This window comes from Dendropsophus ebraccatus, chromosome 4, assembly GCF_027789765.1.
Source record: "Dendropsophus ebraccatus isolate aDenEbr1 chromosome 4, aDenEbr1.pat, whole genome shotgun sequence".
NCBI lineage: Eukaryota > Metazoa > Chordata > Amphibia > Anura > Hylidae > Dendropsophus > Dendropsophus ebraccatus.
In genome coordinates, this window is record NC_091457.1 from 88,172,964 (window position 1) to 88,198,707 (window position 25,744).

The 25,744-nt window shown below is 44.6% G+C and overlaps 2 protein-coding genes across 8 annotated transcripts in view; one reads left to right on the forward strand and one right to left on the reverse strand.

Moving 5' to 3' along the window:
• LOC138788396 (uncharacterized protein F13E9.13, mitochondrial-like) overlaps positions 1-25,744 on the reverse strand; it is a 41,213-nt gene that overhangs the window by 10,006 nt on the left and 5,463 nt on the right. Inside the window, exon 1 of one of the 7 annotated variants that reach the window (XM_069966225.1) lies at positions 5,073-5,090. The exons of 2 other annotated variants lie outside the window; for them this stretch is intronic. The gene's annotated coding sequence lies outside the window, so the exon portion shown is untranslated. Of the gene's footprint in view, positions 1-4,033; positions 4,307-4,843; positions 4,862-5,072; positions 5,091-25,744 lie in introns of those variants that run through there. 4 more of the 7 variants (XM_069966224.1, XM_069966222.1, XM_069966223.1 and 1 more) reach the window with 4 other exon arrangements.
• On the forward strand, positions 4,162-13,594 carry CCNE1 (cyclin E1). The gene is made up of 12 exons (XM_069966218.1): positions 4,162-4,744; positions 5,256-5,306; positions 5,430-5,508; positions 5,592-5,657; positions 7,478-7,629; positions 8,303-8,438; positions 8,981-9,127; positions 9,404-9,499; positions 9,573-9,707; positions 9,790-9,901; positions 12,264-12,424; positions 13,328-13,594. Exons 2-12 carry the CDS (start codon positions 5,293-5,295, stop codon positions 13,445-13,447), a joined length of 1,218 nt encoding a protein of 405 aa, XP_069822319.1. The 5' UTR covers positions 4,162-4,744; positions 5,256-5,292; the 3' UTR covers positions 13,448-13,594.

The following is a 25,744-nucleotide window of genomic DNA, read 5'->3' on the forward strand; positions in this document are numbered from 1 at the left end:
CGTCATTTCCAGTAGAAACTGCACACAAAATATAGGGAAACTGGTCTTGCACAAGGGACTTCCAATAAACAAAGCATCTGCAGGCCCCAGAAATTGCTTCTGATCACAGTTTCCATGATATCATGGTCATGTTGAGGCTGTACCATTGATATCACAACCATTTACACATAGCCCCAGATTTATCAGCCTGAAACTAAAATGGTCTGGTTTTGCCTACAGCACCCAATCACAAATACCAGAGCTTGTATTAAAAGCTGGGTCGTGTGGCTGCTGTATGCACAACCAGAGCGTTTTGGTTTTAGGAAGGGTGATAAGTTGGTGCCATAGTGATTTTTTGTAATCACCAAAAATATTCACTGCAAAAATCAGATCTCAGCCTCTTGGCAATGCAGCATTACTGTGCCTCATGATAGATAGGCTGAACGAACCGCGCACAGACATACGGAAGACAAACAGGATAGGCCATGTGTAAGGGTCCTTCTACACTGCGCAATACTGTACGGTTTGCCTGCCGTGCCTTTACAAGTGTGGTCATTTAAATGCACTTCTATTGGCCACACAATCTCCTGTTTTTTTGCAGCTGCATAAAAGGATCACATCAGCCAATGCATGGGTGTTTGCTCGCTCATCGGCTGATCATTGGACCATTTACATGAGGGGGATGTAAGACAGCCTTAACTGATCCAGGAGGCAAGCGCTGGGAAGAACATTTGGCATCCAGCAGTACAAGCATGAAGACATGTGGGTACCTGGCGTCAACTGGGATTTCACAGCTAAACATCAACAAGGATAACACTGATAGCAACACAAACGATGGTGGTCCAGGGAAAGACATAACTAGACTTTGAACACATGGCATTGGGATTCAACAGTCCGGTAGTGGCAGTGTCATAGCCCGGGAAGCATTTTTCTGGCATCCCCTAAGGCTGTTGGTCATCATAGGTAATCTTGGAACGGGCCGTGAGAACTGCTCCCACTCATCTAAAAAACATATACTAAATGGAATATGAGTAGTTTGTATGAAAACGGTAAGACCTGAGGGTCCATTTACACAGAAAGATTATCTGACAGATTAGCTGCCAAAGATTTGAAGCCAAACCCAGGAACAGACTATAAACAGATATCAGGTCATAAAGGAAAGCCTGAGATTTCTCCTGTTTTCAAATCCATTCCTGGCTTTGGCTTCAAATCTTTGGCAAATAATCTGTTAGATAACCTTTCTGTGTAAATGGACCCTTATGGTGTGTTTACACAGAGAAATTTATCTGACAGATTTTGGAAGCCAAAGCCAGGAATGGATATGAAAAGAGGAGAAATCTCAGTCTTTCCTTTATGACCTGTTCTCTGTTTATAGCCTGTTCCTGGCTTTGGCTTCCAAAATCTGTCAGATAAATCTGTCTGTGTAAACGCAACATAACACACATCCATAAAGCTGTCTACAAATCCGCAACTACGCACAGCACTAGGTGGGTTGTGCCCGCCACACAACGGCTTACCCATTGTTTGTGTTGCAGCATGTATCCTAGCCCCAACACCTGTATTGCCTACAGGTGTGTGTATGGGGACATAGAAATGAATGGGTCACAGCTTATTCGGTCTGCATAAGGGTCCATTTACACAGAAAGATTATCTGACAGGTTATTTGCCAAAGATTTGAAGCCAAAGCCAGGAATGGATTTTAAAAGAGGAGAGATCTCAGGCTTTCCTTTATGACCTGATCTCTGTTTATAGTCTCTGGCTTTGGATTCAAATCTTTAGCAGATAATCTCTCTGTGTAAATGGACCCTTATGGTGTGTTTACACAGAGAAATTTATCTGACAGATTTTGGAAGCCAAAGCCAGGAATGGATATGAAAAGAGGAGAAATCTCAGTCTTTCCTTTATGACCTGTTCTCTGTTTATAGCCTGTTCCTGGCTTTGGCTTCCAAAATCTGTCAGATAAATCTGTCTGTGTAAACGCAACATAACACACATCCATAAAGCTGTCTACAAATCCGCAACTACGCACAGCACTAGGTGGGTTGTGCCCGCCACACAACGGCTTACCCATTGTTTGTGTTGCAGCATGTATCCTAGCCCCAACACCTGTATTGCCTACAGGTGTGTGTATGGGGACATAGAAATGAATGGGTCACAGCTTATTCGGTCTGCATAAGGGTCCATTTACACAGAAAGATTATCTGACAGGTTATTTGCCAAAGATTTGAAGCCAAAGCCAGGAATGGATTTTAAAAGAGGAGAGATCTCAGGCTTTCCTTTATGACCTGATCTCTGTTTATAGTCTCTGGCTTTGGATTCAAATCTTTAGCAGATAATCTCTCTGTGTAAATGGACCCTTAGGGGGAGATTTATCAAACATGGTGTAAAGTGAAACTGGCTCAGTTGCCCCTAGCAACCAATCAGATTCCACTTTTCATTCCTCACAGACTCTTTGGAAAATGAAAGGTGGAATCTGATTGGTTGCTAGGGGCAACTGAGCCAGTTTTACTTTACACCATGTTTGATAAATCTCCCCCCATGTGTCTAAACTTCAGAGCCGACATCTAATATGGTCAACACAAATCCATCAAAAGAAACATCTACATGAAATTTAAAGGCTCTCCATGTTTTTTGGCTTTCCTTTTTTGTTCACACGTACAGACTCGCTGCGTAAAGCTTGCACAGAACTTGGATCAAACTCGCATGAAAGTAGCTGCGTTTTTGTGGTGTTGAACTTGCCTGTAAAAATCAAAACTCGCATCAAACACGCAGTGAGAATTCACATACATTGACTTGATAGCAATCAGTATGAGGGCACAAACACACACACACCGTATACGCAGCAGATACGCAGCAGATCTGCAGCAGATTTGATGCTGTGTTCAGTTATTTAGATGTAATCTGTTGCGTATTTGCTGCATATCGCAGCAGTAAATACGCTGCGTATACGGTGTGTACCTGTGGATTTATGTGCGAGAAACTCACAGTGATAAATATGCAGCAAGTCTGTACGTGTGAACAGACCCTAAAGGGGTATTCCTATTAATATTTGTATTCACAAATACATTTATTTAGCAAACCTGCCTCCTTCTCCTTGTGTGCCCTCTTTTTTTCTCGCAATGCTAACATCTACATTACTGTCTACATTGCCGACCACCACACTGTGAGGGTATGTGCACACTGAGGAAAACACAGAGAACTTGCTGCAGATTCTGCTGCTTGTTCTTACACGCTCCCACTTTACTCTCCGCCTGTGCCACAGACTCCATTCTTTGGTCAGGCAGATTCCACACACTGCCCAAAGAATGAAGCCGTCCATTCTTTGGGCGGAAGGCGGAATCTGCCTGACCATAGAATGGAGTTTGTGGCACAAGTGGAGTGAAGTGGGAGCGTGCGGGGACAAGCGGCAGAATCTGCATCCGCGTGTTTTCCCTCAGTGTGCACATACCCTAAAAACAGTTTTCTGGCTGGAGAAACACCCCTCAGCCTTCGTTCTATATTAAAGTGGAAGTCTGGTGTCTGACATTATTTTCAAAAGAGCTGGGGAGGAGGTGGCTGAATGTAACAACATGCACCTACCTCCCCGGCTCCAGCACAAGGGTCCGCTGTCCCTGCTTTGGTTCCTGGCCCCCAGAATGCTTCCTGGTAATAACCCAGATCCCCACTGAGACCAGAAAGCGTCTGGCAACGGAAACTGAAGCGGAGGATGACGGAGCCCAGCGCTGGAGGCGGGGAGGCAGGTGCATATTGTTACATTTATCTTGCCATAAAGATAAAATTTTGGCCAAAACCACCAATTTTAGCAGAACTTGACAACCATCTAGTATGGTGTAGGGTGTCTTCTCAACCCCCTGCCCCCACAGGTGTCTGAGGAGAAACTGATCGGACATGTTGGATTTCAACTTCTGGATTCCTGTGATTCTGCTCCAAATCTCCTGTAACTTCAGGTGCACGTGGTCTATGGCTGCAATCACATGATCATATTATTGTAGGTCTGCAGGTATCTAGGACCCATAGAAATGAATGGGCCGGCATATACTATATACGGAAATACCCAGATGTTCTTTCCTGTCGGATGACGAACAGGCCGGAGCGGCTACAGGACACCCAGGGAGGAGATGCGCCGCAGCAGCCGCAGGAAGTCACCATGTACCAAGCAGCAGGACGCGGTGACGTCACGGGCGCTCCTCTGCGCGCACATACACTGATACCTGCGCAATAGTGTAACAATAGCGCTCACCCCGACACGTCTGTGTTTACATTGAGCTCCAGCTCCCCACGTGTTCCACTCACTTCCAGGTTTCCGTCCCCGCCCACCGGTTACACGCAGGCCACGCCCTGGGCGCCAGTCCCTCCCTCCCTCCTCGGATCCCCGGGTCCCGGCAGGCAGCGTTTATAACGGGGGAGGCCGGGGATCAGGTGTGACTGTGATAACCAAGGCCGGAGAAAGCCCCCCTCCCCCGGAGCAGCCAGCTGAGCCGGGACCGCTGCCCTCCATCCACCTGCACCCCCACACTGTGGCGCGGAGGAGCCTGCTGCTGTACTGACCTCCTGCCCCCCCGGATGGGGTGCTCCTAGCGGTCACCCCCAGCCTCTGTTAGGAGACCCTATCCTCTCCTGTGGGAGTCATGCAGGTCCCTGTGCCCCCCATCTCTATGTAGTGCCCCCCACTCCTGTCCCCCCACCTGTATGTAGTGCCCCCCACTCCTGTGCCCCTGACTCCCACCTTCTAGCTGACTGTACCCTGCTGCCCCCGACCTCTCAGGTGAGTTCTGGCTCCACGTTGTGTCGCGGGTTTTGCAGCATTAGGCTTCACACTTTGGGGTGCAGATGGGGCCTGTGTATAGGCGGGGGTCCTCCTTACATCCTGCTAGCAGGGGGCACTCTGCTTCCTTTATCCACCGAGTAGCTGCTGACTAGGCATTGGGCCTGCTGGGGAACCCCGCGCTGTAGGCCGTGTCCCTGCCTCTGGGGTAGCTGTCGGGGTAGTTTGGTAGGGGATGGTCCGAGATGTGTGGGGCTCGGGGGGATGGAAAGCACGCCCCCGCCCTCCCTGTAGATACTTTGCAGCCATTTTCTCCGGCCGGGCTCACTTTGCGGGGGGCTGAGGGCTGATAGAGGGGGTCGGCTCTGCGGCACGGGACTGCTCCACCATCCAGCACCTTCCCCTCCTCCCTCTCAGTGGGGGCTGGGAGTCCTTTCCTGCAACATCCCAGGCCAAATGTGAGCTCCTCACCTCTCCCCTATCCCCTCTCACCTTACTCTCCTCATTTCAGCTGCAGCTCCTCTCCATTTCACCTCTGGGACCCTGCAATGCCCATTATGAGGTAGGTACAGACCCCTGGTCCTGATGCCCTGTGCCCCCCCCCCTAGCACTAGGCAGTCACCCCTCCCCCTGCTGTGCCATCTGCTCCAGCAATCATGATATTTATTTTTCATATTAATTTCAGTAATTGCACAAAAGAGAAGCATACAAAGGGCGAGAGGACATCACAGCACTCCAGGAAGAGAAAGGCAGATGTGGCCATTGTAAGTGCATACAAAGAGCCATGTGTATGGGGGGCTGCTGCGGCTGCTTTCTGCTCACTCTTCATTCATTGCTCCCTGTGCAGTTTCTGCAGAACCCAGATGAAAACTTTGAACTGGAGATGACCAAGAAGAAGCAATACGAGCACAGGGTAACAACCGTACTTTGTAGTCTCTTTATAAATACAATCAAATTGTTTTGAAAAAAGTTTGTGTTTGTCTATTCAGGTGTCCAGATAGCTCCTCAGACACTGCAACTCCAAGCATGTGTGATCAGGGAGGCATGCTGGGAGTTGTAGTTAAACAGCTGGAAGGCTAGTTACAATTACTGGATGCACTTTGCATTATGCTACTGTTTTTTTTAGTAAGTGCTGGGGAGGATAAAACATGCATTTACCTCCCCCTGCTCCAGCGCTGATGGCAGCATACTGCCGCTCCATCCCTGGATGCTTTCTTGTCTGAGCTGGGACCCAGGTCATGGTGTGTAAGGTACGCTCAGTCAGCGGCCAAGGTGGGACCTCCACTGCGGCTGCTGAGCGGACCCCCCTGTGTCATGACCTGGAGACCGCAGTATTACGATGTGGCCACCAAGCGGGGAAGGTAAGATCATTTAATTTCTTTTCTCCTCCCCCTCTCCAGCAGTTGCTAAAAAATGGGTCTTGCTGGACATCTCCACTGCTCAGATTACCAGGAAACAGCGGCTGGCACTGCGGTGATCGATCAGCTAGTTATCACCTATCCTGTACATAGATAACTTTACCACCTACAAGAGAACCACCATTTTGCTGATCCTCACTGCCTATTTATATACATGCATTTCTATAATATAAAGCACAAGGCCGTGTTGCATGTCTAGACAGAAGCAACAACTGTTTTTAATTCCATTCACCTGGAGCAAACAGCTGACTTACAGTAGCCGCACTTTGGAATGGGTGCCCTCTCGTGAGACAACCAGGTTAATACACTACAGAAAATCTGCTGTTTATAGTGACCTTAGTAACTTGACTTCAATAACCCATTCTCTTAAAGGAGAAATCTGGCCAGACCCTTTTTTTTTTTTTTTTTTTTTTTTTTTTTTTTTTTTTTTTTTAAGCAAGTGCTTGGGAAGAGAAAAAAATAGTGCTTTTACCTCCCCTGCTCCAGCGCTGGTGGCCGCATCATGCCGATCCGGTCCCCTGAGTCTCCGCTGTATGGCTGGAACAGCACTGCTCCCACTGTATAGCCCATCAAGCTGCATAGCTAAAGTTTGGGTGTTGACTCTGCTAGGTCAATTCTCCCAATCTTGTACAGTGTGAAAGGAGAATATTGCAGTTGTGACACTGGAGTGCAATCTTTATACTATGATTTTAAAAGGAACCAGTCACTGTGAAAATGCTAGGTAAGCTAAAAGGAACTAAACAGATTGGTATATGTCTATATGCGAAAAGATGAAACTTACAACTTGATTGAAATCTGTTTCCATGCTGGAGTCCAGTCCATTGAGATTTTTCACAGGATTCCTTAACGCAGAAGGAGCAGCAATTTCAATCATGTTACTAAATTATACTGAATCTCTTCCCACAAAGGTGTATATATATCAGTCCTCTCAGCTCTTCAGTCTCTATAATTTGATGGTGGTAGGTTCCCTCTAAAAGTTGCTGGGATTGGGGTAACTAGTCATTGGGGTTTTCTGATGGCTGCTGCCCACCTGCTAAGTTATGTCTCTCCATATGTGTATATGGTGACACATCTCTCGGGGTCAGCCCATAGGTCATGCATCATGATAAAGCTGACAGGTTCCCTTTAAAGTCAAGTAAGAAAATTCTAGGAGTGTGTTCAGGTGTGTATCTTGTATAATAGCAATGTCCTGCATTAGTTGGGCCTGAACACTCATGTTACAGCACTGAGCCTGATCTAGAGATCATTTGATGTTGAAAGGCCAGTAAAGCAGAGGGACAGGAAGGCTACAATAACTTTATAACTCTCATTTTAGGGTAACTGGAGTTGTGGTAACTCATGGAAAAGCCCCTACAAGTTTATCCCTACACCTGAGAAAGAGACGGAGACTCCAGATGTTGCCTCCTATCCACAATATGCCTGCCTGAAATTTCGACCATCCACAGTTTCGCCTCTTCCTCAGCTTAGGTATGCAGCTATTTATTAAAGGCATTTTTGTAGAAATAGAAGACTGTACAGAGGTCCTATAGTCTGGTGCCCCGTTATATTTGGACACACTTGGTAACGCTCACACACCATTATGAAATGGTTTCTACTAGAGATGAATTTACACCTGATTATCATCTTGCTGCCTATTGCAGTCCGTGCTGCTCCAGCACTGGTGCCTGGATAAGCTGGATCCAGTCCTGTGAGACGTTTCCCAGGGCTGGGACCAGCTTTTCCAGGCAGCATGATAGGCAGATTGCTGAGCTAACTAAGCGCTTAGCTTTGCTTGTATTTTAAGTTCACTCACCTTGAGTTTCTACCTTTTGCTGCACACCAAAAAGCTCCCTTGTCCCCATGATCACAACTTTCTCTAAGGTTCTTTACAGCCATACATTTGGCTGATCATCAGCTCCTCATATCATAATGGTTAGACTAAAAGTTTAAGGGGTTTTGCAACTTAACTTTTTTCTTAAAAATAAAAGCTGAAGTTGTGCCCGGTAACTTCTCCTTTTGTCTTGGTCACCATGGTAACATTCCAGGCTTTGCCTCAAAACTCACAATTATGTGAGGCTGTCTCCAGACCTTAATGGCACCATGCATGCTTAGAGAGTCCTGTAAGTGTTCTGTTTTGGTGAACTTCTGTCCTGTTTTGCAGCTGGGCCAACCAGGATGATGTATGGAGGAACATGCTGAACAAAGATTCAACCTATGTGAGGGACAAAAATCTCTTTAGCAGACATCCGGAGCTGCAGCAGAACATGAGGTCCATCCTGCTGGACTGGCTTATGGAGGTTGGTAACCTCTTCAGTATGAGTTACAATTTATGATGGAATGACAGTGAAGTTTTCTGCCCCACACTAAGTGTGGTGGTGACATGATATGCTCTTCTAGCCTATAATCTGCACTATATACAAGCCTATTGCAACAACCAGACCATCAGCAGTTGGCCTTGGTCAGAGGAACGTTCATTAGTGAAAGGATTGTTTAATGTTGCCAACCCCTTGTTTCTGTGTAATTGAGCAAATAGCTAAAACTTTGGTACTGTCTACTGCATTTGAATGCAACTCTTGAAGAAAAGATTTTATTTGGTTTTAAAGGGGTTATCCAGCGCTTCAAAAACATGAAAACATGGCCACTTTCCCCCTACTGTTGTCTCCAGTTTGGGTGGGGTTTTGAAACTTAGTTCCATTAAAGTAAATGGAGCTTAATTGCAAACCGCACCTTAACTGGAGACAACAGTAGGGGGGAAAAGTGGCCATGTTCTTGTAGCACTGGATAACCCCCTTTAAAATACTGTATCTGAAAATGACAAATTTATTTAAAATTCTTTTAGGTGTGTGAGGTTTATAAGCTGCACAGAGAGACGTTCTATCTAGCCCAAGACTTCTTTGACCGGTTTATGGCAACACAAGAGAATGTAGTTAAGACCAGGCTACAGCTCATTGGAATCACCTCATTGTTCATTGCTGCCAAACTAGAGGTTGGTATCCTTATTTGTCTCCGTTTTCTGGTTGCCCCTGTTACCCCATACATTTTGGAAACATCAGTGAAAAATTAGCACCTCTGGTATTTCACATTGCTTGGCTCCAGTATTTTATTTAGTTATGTCCTCCCATACGGCTCAAACCAGGGCCCAACAAGATTAACAGGGTTTTCCACATAATTTGCCTAGTCAACTGACTAAAGCACCTTGTAATGTGTCCCGCAGTAATTGTTTTGTATGATTTCTGAAGTGTTCCAAAACCTTGCATTCTAGGAAATCTACCCTCCCAAGCTCAATCAGTTTGCCTACATTACAGATGGTGCTTGCACAGAAGATGAGATTCTGAGTATGGAACTGATAATCATGAAGGTATGGGTGGTACTGGGGATGCACATAACACTATTACGGCCATTCAAGTAATGAGTTAACTTATTCTTGTCAGGCACTTAAGTGGTGTTTAACGCCGATGACTGTGGTTTCTTGGCTCAACGTCTTCTTACAAGTCGCATACAGTAGAGAACTGCAGCATTTTCTGCTCCCTCAGTACCCTCAGCAGACATACATTCAGATAATAGAGGTAAGATGGTCTCCTGTGTGATTGAGGGTGCAGGGGGTTTTGTATTGTCTGGCTTCCTAATAACTATTGCATCTCGTTCTAGCTCTTAGATCTATGTATCTTGGATGTCAACTGTCTGGAATACCCGTACAGTGTCCTGGCTGCCTCTGCCCTCTATCACTTCTCTAATGCTGAACTTGTTGAAAAGGTGTCAGGTACGTCTGACTACTGCAACTCCAACCTGCTCGTGGACCGCTGTTCATGTAACAGCGATATGGTGATCATATTACAGACTATCATATCACAGATACTGGAAGGGGGAAATACACTGCTCAAAAAAATAAAGGGAACTCTCAAATACCTCCTAAATCTAAATGAATTAAATATTCTCATTGAATTGAGTGTGCTGACAACAAAATCGCACCCAAATCAGTAAAAGTCAAAACTATTAACCAATGGAGGCCTGGATCTGAAGTAAAAATGTTCCATGTTGTGTGGCCTCCACGTGTGCCTGTATGAACTCCTTACAACGCCTGGGCATGCTCCTGATGAAGTTGTGGATGGTCTCCTGAGGGATTTCTTCCCAGACCAAGACTAAAGCATCCGCCAACTCCAGGACAGTCAGTGGTGCAACGTGACTTTGGTGGATGGAGTGAGGCATGATGTCCCAGATGTGCTTAATTGGATTCGGGTCTGGGGAACGGGTGGGCCATTCCATAGCTTTAATGCATTCATCTTGCAGGAACTGCTGACACTCCAGCCACATGAGGTCTAGCATTAGGAGGAACCCAGGGCCAACCGCACCAGAATATGGTGTCACAAGGGGTCTGAGGATCTCCTCTCAGTACCTAATGGCAGTCAGGCTACCTCTAGCAAGCACGTGAAGGGCTGTGCGGCCCTTAAATGAAATGCTACCCCACACCATTACGACCCACTGCCAAACTGGTCATGCTAAAGGAAGTTGCAGGCAGCAGGTCACTCTCCATCGTGTTTCCAGACTCTTGACACGTGCTCAGTGTAAACCTGCTTTCATCTGTGAAAAGCACACGGTGCCAGTGGCGAATTTGCCAATCCTGGTGCTCCCTGGCAAATGCCAAGCATCCTGCACAGTTTTGGGATGTAAACACAACCCCCATCTGTGGGCGTCGGGCCCTCATGAAGACCGACATTTGTGGCCTGCTGGAGGTCATTTTGTAGGACTCCGGCAGTGTTCCTCGTTGCGGAAGTAGCGCTCCTGCTGCTGGGTTGTTGGCCGCCTCCACGTGTACTGGTCTGTCTCCTAGTAGTGCCTCTGGACTCTCAGACTTACAGACACAGTAAACCTTCTTGCCACAGCTCGCATTGATGTCCCATCCTGGATGAGCTGCACTACTTAAACCACTTCACTTGTGTGGGTTGTACAGTCTGTCTCATGCTATCACAAGTGTGAAAGCACCACCAACATTCAAAAGTGACCAAAACATCAGCCAGAAAACATAGGTACTGAGAAGTGGTCTGTGGTGTCCCCCCCCCCCCCCCCCCCCCCCCCTTGCAGAACTATTTTATTGATTGTTTCTTGCTAGGTGCCAACTTCTACTGTCAATCAGTGTTGCTTCCTAAGTCGAAAATTTGATTTCACAGAAGTTTGATTTACTTGGAGTTATATTGTGGTGGTTACGTGTTCCTATTTTATTTATTTTTTTGGAGCAGTGTATATCCCCTATCCTAGTTTAGGGTTAGGATTGATTGCACTGGGTGTGATTTTTGGTTTTAAATTTTTATTTTTTCCCCATCCATAATTACTCTTTACTAATTAAGTTGCATTAAGAGTGGGTTCACACTACGTATATTTCAGTCAGTATTGTGGTCCTCATATTGCAACCAAAACCAGGAGTGGATTAAAAACACAAAGGATCTGTTCACACAATGTTGAAATTGAGTGGATGGCCGCCATATAACAGTAAATAACGGCCATTATTTCAATATAACAGCCGCCGTTTTAAAATAACAGCAAATATTTGCCATTAAATGGCGGCCATCCACTCATTATAACATTGTGCCACTATATCCTAAGGCTACCCGGGTGCTCATCGATTACCCAGGCGGCCCTCCCCGGACTCACCCGCTCACTGCTGCCGCGTGGAATAGCGGCAGCGAGCGGGAAACGAGGAGCAAATGAGCACTGACAGCGCTTGTTTGCTCCTCACTGTCAGCCCGTGTAATAGGTCCTTTAGTGCTTGACTCTCAATATTGTCAAGACCAGCTCTAGGCTTTCATGACTTCATCTAGGTGTTGGCTGGTAGTTATGGCCCAGAACTGTATGGGTTTCTAGTCACAAAGCAGGATGGTGTTGAGAAACGAAGACATACAGCACACTTGGGGTCTATTTACACAGAAAGATTATCTGCCAAAGCCAGTAACAGACTATAGAGATCAGGTCAGAAAGGAAAGCCTGAGATTTCTCCTTTTTAAATCTATTCCTGGCTTTGGCTTCAAACCTTTGGCAGATAATCTTTCTGTGTAAATGGACCCTAAGAGGTTGTGGAAATGTCCCTTTATATGTACTTTTTTAAAACCTCTTTTCTCGCTTGATTTCAGGCTATGAATGGACAGAACTTGAACCTTGCATAAATTATGTGGTACCGTTTGCAATGGCGATAAGAGACGCAGGGAAACAATCAAAATTAAAGTATTTCAAAGGAGTGGACATTGAAGACATGCACAATCTCCAGACACACACAGGCTGCTTAGATTTGCTGGTAAGTGGCTTCCCTATCTGTGTGCTAATCTTAGAATAGAGATTATACACATGCAGAGAACCATTTTGGGATCGCCTTGTCGTGCACTCTGCCGGGGGATGTCTTATGGGTTATAAATGACACGCCTTAGCCTTTATTATTGAATTGAAGGTAAATATGTTGCCAAAATGGGCATTCTCCCCTGTATGTAGTCAGAGAACACTTGTGAACAACTCCAACCTCCTCCCTGACTCGTGAGAAGCTTGCTCTTAAAAGCTATGACTAGTGTGGCTCTGCAGACCAATAACTGGTCAATGCGCGTTACTACTTTTATCTGATATTACACATTTTACTGAGATACACACCCTTGGCATGCCACTGTGTATATAGTCTTAGCTGCTATATGGGTTATCAGCTATAAATGACTTGCATAACTTTGCTGGGTTGGGTAGGACATGAGAATATTTCATTTTATCTCAAAGTCGCTAACTGATCTTGGACCATATAGTGTTTTTTAGCGATGGTGCGGGGATTAGTGTAGCATAGACAAACCACTACACAATCAATGAGGTAGCACCATGTCAGCATTGTTTATAGGTAAGGTCCATGCTCTCTTCTGCAGGAATGTTTGACGACTACTTGTCTGACCATTCCATCTTTGTAGTGGTGGAATCTTCTGTATGATGGTTTGCTTACATGGTGTCTTGAATTGTGTCTGTGTCCTCCAAACAAAATGTCTGACAAAGTGTAGTCCTTAGTAGACAGTGTGGGCTGTTGGTCTATAGCCATGGTATATGTTGGAATACCCTTTTGAATGTATACTGGTAACCTCATAATGGGACCCCACAACCACATAGGCTGCTATCAGTCATATGCAATATTAAAATTTCCCATGTTTTATATTTGATATTTCATTATTTTCAGGAAAAAGCGCAAACTAAAAAGGAAATGTTGGAAGAAAAGAATGGAGAAACTGCCGTGCCCAGTGGTGTCCTGACTCCCCCACAGAGTGACAAGAAACAGAGGACTGGTGACTCTGAATGACACTTTGCTGTGTAATGGACTTCATGTGACATGTTATAATACCATGGTATTTTATTATATGCTTTTATAAACTTCCTTGGGGTCCCTGTCCTGGCATTGCTCTATGTCTCTCACCGTTGATTGCTTTTTATTTTTTATTTTTATTTTTTTTATTTTTATTTTTTAAACTAATGGCTGTGAAAGCCTAAGTGTTTATTTTGCTGCTATGGAAAATGCTGCTGGACGCCAAGAAATGTAATGGGGGAGGGGGTGACTACTCTGGGAGTCCTGCTTGGTGTCAGGTTTACTTTTCAGTGTGCAATCTCCTGTCTCCTTTACAGTCTGTATGTTTTTATGAACCTGTTAGAAATGCTGCTATGTCTTTTTAAATAAAGATGCTGTCTAAAAGATGGCAGGGTTTTTAAAGAAATGTTTAACTTTTATTCTGACCTCTATCAACGCACATGCAATTCTGCTTGAGTGTCCTCAATCCTACATTCCGGTAACCCAGAGCAGATATGAGGTTTTCCGTTAACATGGCAAACTAGAATGTCTCCCAAAATGCTTTGCAGCGTAGAAAACTAGGCACACATGGAACCCTTACAAGGGCAGCAAGGACACATAAGTAATGTTGTAGTCTTCCATGTCAACTTCTGTGTATATCTGCATCACATTTGATTGGTCAGTGCTGAGGTCCTTACCAATCACTGGATACAGTAGGGAGAAGTACGCTTCCCGGCTTGCTAGTCGGTCTGACCTGTTGCAGGAGACAGGCTCCATAGACTTACGGAGCCCCTCTCTTCCTAAGACTTGTGGACACTGGGAGGAAAGTGCACAACCTTGGCTTATACCAACCATATCTAATGATCGGTGGGGGTTTCTGTAATGTGACAAAAATAACTTTGATTTATTACATTGCCAGGATCCTCACTGATTGCTAGTTGTAGCCAGGAGAAGCATGCAGCTGTGCACTTCACTCTCCAGTTATAAACACATCTGCAAACTTTTTTTTTGGCACTTTAAGGGTGCGTTCACACCTACAGGATCTGCAGCTGATTTTCTGCAGCAGATTTCAGTTAAATAACTGAACACAGCATCAGATTTGATGCTGTGTTGTTATTTAACTGAAATCTGCTGCAGAAAATCAGCTGCAGATCCTGTAGGTGTGAACGCACTATAAAGGAGTTATCTGACAGGGGCATTTAGCATGCCCCTATAGAACTTCCCATCTATATTTACAACCTGCTCCTGACTGTTGTATATCTGTCCAGCAGCCTTGAAGCTGTGTGTATGTGTGTGCGCGCATAGGACCAGCAATGATTGTCCTAAACGGATCAGAGCGGAGTCTCCACATATTATTTGCTGTCGTTACGTAGGAGACTGGACTGAAAGCACAGTGGAGCTAACAAAATGCCCTAAGGCTACGTTCACATCGTATTTTGGCTTAAAAAGCTGACTTTTTTTGTACATCAGTTTGCATCCGTTTTTCTATCTGTTTATTTTTCTTTGGTTTCTTGCTGCTTCTGCACATGCTTAGTGCATAAACGGATGAAAACAAACTGATGTGAACGAAAATACCTTCCGTTTTAGATCCGTCCTCATTGACTACAATGTAAAAAGAAAAAACGGAAGTGCACTTTCCGTTTGTGATCAGTTTTTTGAAACTGAAAGAAAAATACTGCAAACACGATTTTTTTTTTTTTTTTCCCCTCAATTCAAAAAAAGGGATCTTGAACGGATTGCATGCAAACAGAGCACAATTAGGGCAAACGGAGCACACTTATACCGTGGGAATCTATGGGGATTTTAACGGAGCCGACAGTTTCCGTTTTGCTTACTCCAAAACAGAAAAGGTAGACTGAATGGTGCCGGATGGTCAAATGCTGATGTGAACGTAGCCTAAGATGCAGAGCTGTGCTGAGTCAAAATAAAGACTATACTACATTCCAAAGTTTTATAATTCTGCAAATGGGACATAATAGCAGGGAATTTTATTGCACCGAAATAACCCTTTGAAGCTAGCATGACCAGTTTTGCACAGAACTTACACTGTTGGGCTATGTTCACACAATGTAAGTAAATTAATAGCGGCTGTTGGCAATTTGTGACACGGCCGTGATCCTTTACCTACATTGTGCTGCAGGCTAAGGGAATCCTGGCCAGAGTGTTTACACATAGGGGGTAATTTTATCAAAGGGTGTAAAATTTAGACTGTTACAAACTGCCCACAGCAACCAATCACAGCTCCCCTTTCATTTTACAAGAGCTGAAAGCTGAGCTGTGATTAGTTGCTGTGGGCAGTTTGCATCAGTCTAAATTTTACACCCTTTGATAAATCTCCCCTATAGTAGAAAACCTGTCAGTGCACACAATAGAGCGTGCGGTGGCAAATTGGGATGTAGGCGCGCAAAGATCATCCGGCCGGTACATCTGGTGTCTTACACCATGTGAATGTGGCCTCAGGTGGTATTCTCTATCGGCATTTTACAGCAATCTGATGCAGGAAGAAATGTCCACCTGCATTAAACTTTTGTTTAACCCCTTAAGGACCACGCCACTTTGTGTGCGTGCACTTCTGTTTCTCCCCCCCCCCCCCCCCCTTGTGTTTTAACCCCTTAGTGACAGATACATCAGTCAATTTATTCTTTCTTTTTATGAAGGGGTCAGAATAAATGTTTTCGTATGACAGCTGATCTCCTGCTGTAACTACCCAGAGCAGTAACACTATACATGTTTGGTATAGCCGCATCCATAATAACGCAAGCTGTTAAAAAGGGCCAGTATTGCTGTATTTTATCAATCTGCTTCAGAAAGTCATATGTAAAACTTGGTTTCAATAAAACTATTCATTTTTTCTTCATCAACTATTGCAACTATGGCATTTAAATGCTGCTGTCAGTTGATATGTTGTGAACCCTTTCTGTAGCCTCTTAATGCTGGCATGATTGGAACACCCATGGTGACAAGGGTAAAGCCTACTTGAGAGTTGTGACAAGGTGATGTTGGTGCAGGTATTTCTCAGTCTACATTTCGGGAAGAGCAACCACATCTGGGCTGTTTGCCACTAGTACATATGGACTCCCTTCCCTTGTTTCTCTGGCCAATTACAGCACATGCTAAAAGATTGAGAGAAAAGATTACTGATGCATCGGGTTTGTGAGATGCTATGTGTGTGGAAATGCAAGGGTTTATACACACTACTCAGATGTTGCTGCTACAGAGGAGCTAAAAGGAGGGAGAATTGCACTTCAGCCCTTTGCACATAGAGCAGTTGTTACACTGGAATTTACAGAAGGGACACATGCTAAGAACTTAGAAGTAAGAAGGTTATGAGAGTGGAGCTTTGTTTTACCTTTTAGGAACAGTGTGTGTAATATTTAGCAGGCAGGTACACAGCCAATCCTCACTGCCCCTTTTCTGCACATAGCACATGCTAAGCCCTGAGTTCTGTCCTGATCTAGCTGTTACTAGATTTTCCTTATTGGGCAGTGGACAGCTGGTTGCAGAGAAGGGAAACACCTAGTGGCCAAGATTTTAGAGCTGTTCTGAGGTAGGAGTAATTTTTGGAATGTGGCTTACAAATATGTTGATTACACAGGCTATCAAATGAATAGAAGTTGCTTGAAATGATGGTGGTGTTTACGCTGTATTGGTGGGGGGTGTTTCTGATTTCAAGTTTGCCAAGATTGTCTGCACATCCTGTGATAAACACCATGCTCCCCTCCTTTCTGTTGTCTTAATAGAGCTCTTTATCTTCTGCTGAGGTAATTAACAAAGAAACAATGTGAAATGCGCGTTCTTCATACAGGTTGATTGGTTTTGTAGGTGAAAACCCCCATTAACCTTTGGGCTGAGATGTGACAAAATGCAGATTCATGTGGTGACCTGTGAAATTAGGAAACCGTTTAATTATAAAGAGTGATGTGCGGAGATGGCGGCTGCTATTTACACATGGTGTGCGCCGCATTGTGTGACAGGAAACATGGCTGAGGACACATCAGATCTTTTTTTTTTTTTTAAACACAACCTCCCATTATTACCTTTGTAGTGAAAAATCTATATACAGGGTGGTCCAAAAGTAGAGATTTATCAAACATGGTGTAAAGTGAAACTGGCTCAGTTGCCTCTTGCAGCCACCTTTTATTTTCCAGAGTCTGTGAGGAATGAAAAGTGGAATCTGATTGGTTGCTAGGGGCAACTGAGCCAGTTTTACTTTACACCATGTTTGATAAATCTCCCCCTTCATAACCCTATTACACATACTGTCCACCTACTTTTGGAACATCCTGTATAAGGGTATGTTCACACCTAGTAAAACAGGCGGAATTCCTCCTGTCTCAGTGTGCCATAGCCTGTCTATGGGAGAGCCCACGCTCCTGAGCTGTCACTTCTCTGAGCGGAGAGTGGCGGCAGCGGAGAGTGCACACTCTCTAATGCACTCACAGCGGGACACTGAGCCGTATTTGCTCAGTGTGAACATACCCTTACAAAAAATGTTTTCTGCCATGGAGGCGTACAGATTCTGTATGGCATCCTGCAGCATATTTGCCAACAGCTGGGTTATAGATCCTGAACAATTGCCAAAGTTGACATCTCAGCTGGTCCCATAGATAATCAATTGGTGATAAATCTGGTGACCAGGCAGGCCAAGAAAGTGTTGCAAAACCTTTGGGCAACCTTTGCTGTATGTGTGACAGCATTATTTTGCAGAGAAACTGATACCAGTAGAAAGCCATGAGAGGCACCACAGTCCAGGTTTCTTGTTCATAATATGACTGCAAATTAAATTAAGGCAACGGTGGTGATGAAGGCAGAATGTATAAAGGGCTCTGTGACACCAAATTTCATTCTAACAAGCACATGGTAATGCTCCGGACAGAGATGGGTATGTGATGTAGGTGACCACTGAGTCCGCAAACTGGACAAGAAAACTATAGAAGCTTTTTGTGTATCTGGGGTGTGTTTGCCATGCGTGTATGATCCTAAAACCTCCAAACAGGTTGGTCAGAAGGCCCTAGAGGTCGAACAATTTGTCGAAAGCACCTTCCTGCTTTTCTCAGTGATGCCCCCTTTCACAGTCTAACTTAGGCTGGGTTCACACTACGTATATTTCAGTCAGTATTGTGGTCCTCATATTGCAACCAAAACCAGGAGTGGAATAACAACACAGAAAGGATCTGTCCACACAATGTTGAAATTGAGTGGATGGCCGCCATACAGGGTGGATTTGTTTTAAATCAAACTGATTTAAATCACGATTTAAATCACGATTTAAATCACTAGTCAGGAAGGCTTGATTTAAATCAGTGATTTAAATCAAAGTTTCTACCTAAACTAGTTCTTGCTACTTTAACATGCAAGTAGATGAAGATTTTTAGAATCACTTTTTATATTACTTTTTTCTCCCCAGTTTAATGGGTTAATCATTCATATTTGGACACCACTGTTCTGTTGTACTTAGGAAGGAGAAAAATAATCCTGAACTTAATAACAATTTAAATGGATTTATTCAACTGAAACAATAACAACATTACAGCATACGTTATTTGCTTAAACAAACATCCATGTTAACTAATTTGGCTAAACAAAAAAAAAAAAAAAAGTCCAAACAATCAGAAACATATTGTCTAACTTCTTGGACTTGGTACTGAAGGGGATGATTCTGTATTCATAGGTTTGTAGAACAATAGGATTAAGGTCTTTTTCTCAACTCTGTTCATGTTGTAACATTTGAGAACATATACAGCCTTTATTCTACTGAGTTAAACAACTCCGCTTTATCTCATGATGGAAGAACCTTTGGATGGTAAAATATTTTCCTCAAAAAGCAGTTTATTGAAAAAAATCCGATTTAAATCAAAAAAATCCGATTTAAATCAAAAAAATCCGATTTTTTTGATTTTTTTAAAAAAATCATTGATTTTTATCCACCCTGCCGCCATATAACAGTAAATAACTGCCATTATTTCAATATAACAGCCGTTGTTTTAAAATAACAGCAAATATTTGCCATTAAATGGCGGCCATCCACTCAATTTCAACATTGTGTGAACAGAGCCTTTCTGTGTTTTCAATCCACTCCTGGTTTTGGTTGCAATATGAGGACCACAATACTGACTGAAATATACGTAGTGTAAACCCAGCCACATGTCAATGTATTTGCTTCATAGCTGCATGTCTGGCAGTCAATGATCTTTCATCAAGAGGTACACTACCCAAAAGTAGCTTGAGAGCCTTACAAACACATGTCAATCCAGTGAGAGAAGATGCACATTACAAACTGCATTAAATGACCTGTGTGTAAATACCTTATGGAAAGCAGTTCATTTTCTGGTTCAAAGTAAAGTCAGTCATAGCTGACTAGGCAGATACGTGTAGCAGATATCAGCCATGGCTGCTGTCCTATTGTTTGGCCCTCTGGTGGAATGAGCAGTTTTCCGTCATGGCGAGCTAAGCCAGTACATGGGGAGAAATGGTAATGATGTGAGCTTAAAGGGGAACTTCAGGTAGAGGTTAAAAAAATTAAACTTCTGCAGAAGCATATAGCATTATTTACCTGTCGATCCCAGTTTTGAAACTACCAAAAATCCATTTGTTCGGGGGCATTTGTTCTGTATTGTGTTTCTGTCCTTCCTGGTTGAGCAGTTCCCAGAATGCAATGCTTTCCCTCAGCTGGTCATCACAGTCCCCCACCCATCACAATCAGTAAAATTACTGCTGCACCTGCTTCTGGCCAGTCAGAGGTGGTGGATCATTCAGGGGATTTGGGGATCCTGCCAAGCCTCCTGTGACATCACTCCCTGCCCCCTGTCTGCATCATCAGACATACATTGTATAGACACATCTATATAACTTTTAATGTACTTTTAATAGAAAACAAGTTTTTCTTGTCCGGAGTTCCCCTTTAACACAGAGCACAAAAAAGCTTAATTACTTTGTTATAATACTTAATATGAAGGTGGAGGAAGCAAAAAAAAAAAGAATCCAAAGAGGGGAAAGCAAGCAGGCCATACATTAACAAAAGTTGTCAGATGAACGACTGGCAACTACGGTATGTATCCCAATCCCTCCATTTACATTAACAGACTACTCTGCCAGCCAGCAGCTTATCTTTCAAAGAACAAAATGATTGGGTAGTTGTAATACAACATGCCCAATCCTTCTAATACATCATCTGTCAGGGGAGCCACATATGGCCCTCATACACAACAAATTGGTGGGTTCAGACAACACATGCTGAATGTGTATATGGGGCCTTAAAGGAAACCTGACCCCCCCCCCCCCCCCCCCCGGTGCGGGGTGAAGGCCGCCCGACCCCCAGCTAGAAACCCTTAGGGCCCTATTCCACCGGACGATTATCGTTAGCATAATCGTTAACGATTAACGATCTCAAACGACCGCTATTGCGACAGACCTGAAAACGTTCACTCATTTCCATGGAACGATAATCGTTACTTATGATCGTAATTGCGATCGTTTCTTCTTCCGTATTTCTTCGCTATTGCGTTCGTATCTATTGCGAACGACCGAACGATGTCTTATTCAATGCGAACGATTTGCGAACGTTTTGCGAACGAGCAACGATAAAAATAGGTCCAGGTCTTATAAAGCGATCAACGATTTCTCGTTCGGTCGTTAATCGTTACTGCATTTCAACCGAACGATTATCGTTTAGATTCGAACGATTTAACGATAATCTGAACGATCGTCCGGTGGAATAGGGCCCTTATACTTACCCCATCTGGCCAAGTCCCGCTCCTGGAGCCGGTCCCGGGACGGAGATATCCTTTTCTGAAGCCCTGTGCGCGCTGCTGAGATGAGTCCGACGCCTGTAGAGAATGAATGGATACGTCATTCACTATGGGCGTCGGACTCATCTCATCAGCAGCGCCGGGCTTCCGACAAGGATATCTCCGTCCTGGCTCCAGGAGCGGGACTTGGACAGATGAGGTAAGTATAAAGGGCTCTAGCTGGGGGTCGGGCGGCCTTCACCCTGGAACAGGGGGGGCGACAGGTCCCCTTTAAGAGGAGTGAAACAGCACTCCACCAGTCTTAGCTTTATTCAAAGGTCTCTGAGAAAACTTGTCTAGGAAACTTATGCTGTGTTTACACGGAACGATTATCGTTTGAATTTGCACGATAACGATCGAATTTGAACGATAATCGTACGTGTAAACGCAGCGAACGATCAAATGACGAGCGGGAAATTTTTCGCAAAAAATTCTCAGATCGTTCCGTGTAAACAGTCGTTCACCGATTTTACTTATGTACGAGATAGGCTTAAGCGATCGCAAAACGATGTTTCCGTACGATATATTGTTCCGTCTAAACGCTGATCGTTCTAAAAAAAACATTGTTCTTTCTATTGTTTCTATTGTTAATCATACGATCGTGCGTATTATCGCTCCGTGTAAATGCAGCACTAGATACGTCAATTTAGACGTGTCAGGCCAGGAAAAGCCAGCATTTAGTGCCAAATGGCACTTCACCAAATTCCCTAAAATACTATATGTTACTGGGATTTTGCTCCAGGCATCTCTCAGTGTAAGATTTCTCCTGTCTTCTATATGTTAGCAAAATTGTCCAAATAAGCAGTCATTAATCAGTCTTTCTTCTGAAATACTCTGTACTGCAGGCAATGCTGCTTCTTCCAATAGCAATCTTTGACCTTTCACTTTATTTCTATGATCTGTGTCACATCATAACACTGTACGCATCCTTATAGACATAATAAGTGGACAGTAAAGTGTCACTGTCATTACAACTTTCAAAATCTAAATCAGCAGTAGGTGTTATATAAAGCAAGTTTTACACTTCCTGTTTTCTGACAGTTTTTTTTTCTCTCTCAAAGAGTCAGAAAACAGGAAGTCCAGACAGTGTATCCCAGGCCACCTGAGCGCTCACAGAGAGAAGGCAGTCATGTGACTGATGGACACATGGAGCCGTGACTCTCTGTACTGGCCGGAATTCCTGTGTTTAGTCTGTTTTTTCAATCTGCCTTCAGGAGACTGAACCTGGATTTCTGGTAAGTTCAGCTTTGTTTTACAGCATGATGACAACAGAAAAATAATAAATGTATATTGCAAACTTGCTTTCTTTCACACATACTGTTGATTTAGATTTTGATAGTTATAACGACAGGGACATTTTAAGCTTCTCTCCTATAATACTCTGTGCTGCTTGAGACTAAGGAGATTTCTGGCAGTAATGATTCTTAAATAATAATGTAGGGTCTTGTGTGAGTCCCCTTTTCCACAGTTATCATAGGAAGACAGCGAGGGATAAGTAAGTGGCCGCTGCACAGACAGAACAACTAAACTCCTCTTAATTTGTATTTGCATAACTAAGTACGGCCACAAATCCAACTTTGTATAGATTTTGTTGCCTCGGAGACTGCACCCATTATGGAAGCAGCTGTCGAGGGGAGAGTCTTAGTCAGTTATAGAATAAGTATTTAGTGACTGGCGTTCAGCAGGTGTGTCATCCACCTTCAAAGGGGAGCACACAATGCTGCTGCCGGCTCCTCGCTAATCACTGCAGCCTCAAGTATGCAGCCCATACAAAGGGGACAACACTGCCTGATGGCTGCTGCTCCTCAGGGAGGAAGGTTTATTACTCAACAGTCATCTCCTGAATTCTGGGAAGTCTAAAAGAGCATACTCCACTGGAACAGACATTAAACCTGGAAATACTGGATGACATGAAGTACAGACGATATACATGTTGCCACCCAACTCTTCCAAGGTTCTGAGTGTCAAATGTTATGCACCCCACACACCCCTGGCTGGTAAAAGCTGATGCCAACCCATGTGATAGAGGTAAGACTGGTTGTCACTCAGCTTTCCCAGAATCAAATGTTTGATATACACACAGGGCAGCTTCTCAAAGACAACAGACTACAGCAGCCTTCCGCTTTTTTACGCTATGTTCACATTGCGTATAACACCGGCTGTTCTGTGACCTGGCCGGGTCACAGAACGGCCAGTGTTACTACATATCATCTCAGCTAGATTACCTTAAAGGGAACCAATCACACACAAATTGGCCATAAAGATAAGGAAACGTGCTGGTACATCAGCCAGCACGCTTCCTAACCATCCCCCTGTCCCCTCCGTCCCATGAACATTCAGCCCGCAAAGTTAGTTTAATAGTGTCCCGCGCTGTATGCAAATTACCATCTAAGTAGTCAAGGTGGGCGGGCGGCTGGTCAAGTAGTCACGGTGGGCGGGGGCTTCGTCATGTAGTCACAGGCTCCTGGGCCGCCTCCGGTGCTGTAATCACGCCCCTCCGGGCGTGTTGTAAAGTGGCTCCTGGTGACGTCACTCGGGGGGGGGCGGCATTGCACGTCGGCCACGCCGACGTCTTTACTAAGCTGCGCATGCGCAGTACAGTGGGTGAAGCCGCTGCTGTACTACGCCGCGCAAGCGCAGTACAGCAGCGTCTTCTCAGGCTGCACTGCGCATGCGCAGCTTAGTAAAGACGTCGGCGTTGCCGACGTGCAATGCCGGCCCCCCCGAGTGACGTCACCAGGAGCCGCTTTACAACACGCCCGGAGGGGCGTGATTACAGCACCGGAGGCGGCCCAGGAGCCTGTGACTACATGACGAAGCCCCCGCCCACCGTGACTACTTGACCAGCCGCCCGCCCACCTTGACTACTTAGATGGTAATTTGCATACAGCGCGGGACACTATTAAACTAACTTTGCGGGCTGAATGTTCATGGGACGGAGGGGACAGGGGGATGGTTAGGAAGCGTGCTGGCTGATGTACCAGCACGTTTCCTTATTTTTATGGCCAATTTCTGTGTGATTGGTTCCCTTTAATTTCTAGTGAATTTGGATTTGGGCGCAACCCAAATCACTGCTGCACACAATGGAGCGAGAGGCTGGAGCCGCATGCTCCATTGTGTAAACTGACATGCCTTGTGCGGCCGCTATTCGATGTTTAGCATAAATCACAGCCATTGTTGCAAATTGCAACAACAGCCGTGATTTATGCAAACATAGGTTGTGTGAACATGGTCTTATGCTGTAAAAACTGAGGATGAGACCTAGGAGGAGTGTGCCTGGAGTGTAATTTTAACCCCTTTAAAAGTCACTTGCCACCCCCTTCATGCTCTAATTGGGGCTGTCCTTGATGGTTTCTGCCAACCCCACTGGCCTTTATTGATAGATCTTTTCCAAAAATAAAACAGGTACAGATTAAAGGAGAAGTCCGGCGGGAAATTTTTATTGAAGTATTGTATTGCTTCCCAAAAGTTATACAAATCCCCAATATACACTTATTACTGGAAATGCTTATAATGGCAGAGAGAGGGATGATGGTGGCAGGGGGACACTGAGGGACACTGGGCACTGGAGGGACACTGAGCATCCCTCTGCCATCATCCTCTCCAGCAGCCACAGCCCGCACAGCTCTGGGAGTCGGGTCGTGACATCACCATTTTATCCAAAAAACTGAAGCCTTGATGCAGTAGTAAGTGCAGGGAAAAAAACCCACTTTATAAGCATTTCCAGTGATAAGTGTATATTGGTGATTTCTATAACTTTTTGGGGGCAATACAGTACTTAAATAAATTTTTTTGCCTGACTTGTCCTTTAAGGGTGCCTTTACACAGAGAGATTTATCTGACAGATTTTTTTAAAGCCAAAGCCAGGACTGGATTTGGAAAGGGAAATTTCAGTCTTTGAGTATGTGCACGCTAGGGAATGGCGGCGGAAAACCCATTGCGCATTCCGCAGCTTGCACCCGCTCTCGGATTGTTGTGTCATAGACTCCGCCCTGTTCATTCTTTTGAAGGACGACGGAATCAGCCCGTGCATAGAATGGAGACACACACGCCAGTCACAGTCCGCGAGTGGGTGCGAGCTGCAGAATGCGCAACGGATTATCCGCCGCCATTCTGTAGTGTGCACGTACCTTTTCCTTTATGACCTGTTCCCTGCTTATAGTCTGTTCCTTTGGCTTCAATTATCTGTCCGATGGGGACAGTGGGGTGGTGGAGGGGGGAGAAGCGGCCACGGACCACCCTGATGACTCCTGGTTTAGCAAGCATCATTGTGAAGATAGGTGCTAACAAGTAATAGACTCTAAATACATTCCCCCCTTTAGGATCGGTGTAGCAATAGAATCAGTTAATTTTGGTTCCTCCACAAAGGTTACTGTCACCAAGCTGCAATTAAAGGGGTTTTCATAGGTGACAACTGGGAAAACTCTAACACGGAAAAATATTGACAATTATGATAATAATACAATTGTCACCCATTTCCCACCACCGGTCTCCATGATCTTAATGCAATGAGTTATTGTCCATAAAA

What these genes read in the sequence shown, in the direction of transcription:
- CCNE1 (XM_069966218.1), top strand. An exon ending in CATACATTCAGATAATAGAG is followed by an intron (nt 9,708 to 9,789) that starts GTAAGATGGTCT and finishes ATCTCGTTCTAG; the next exon opens with CTCTTAGATCTATGTATCTT. An exon ending in CAGGCTGCTTAGATTTGCTG is followed by an intron (nt 12,425 to 13,327) that starts GTAAGTGGCTTC and finishes CATTATTTTCAG; the next exon opens with GAAAAAGCGCAAACTAAAAA.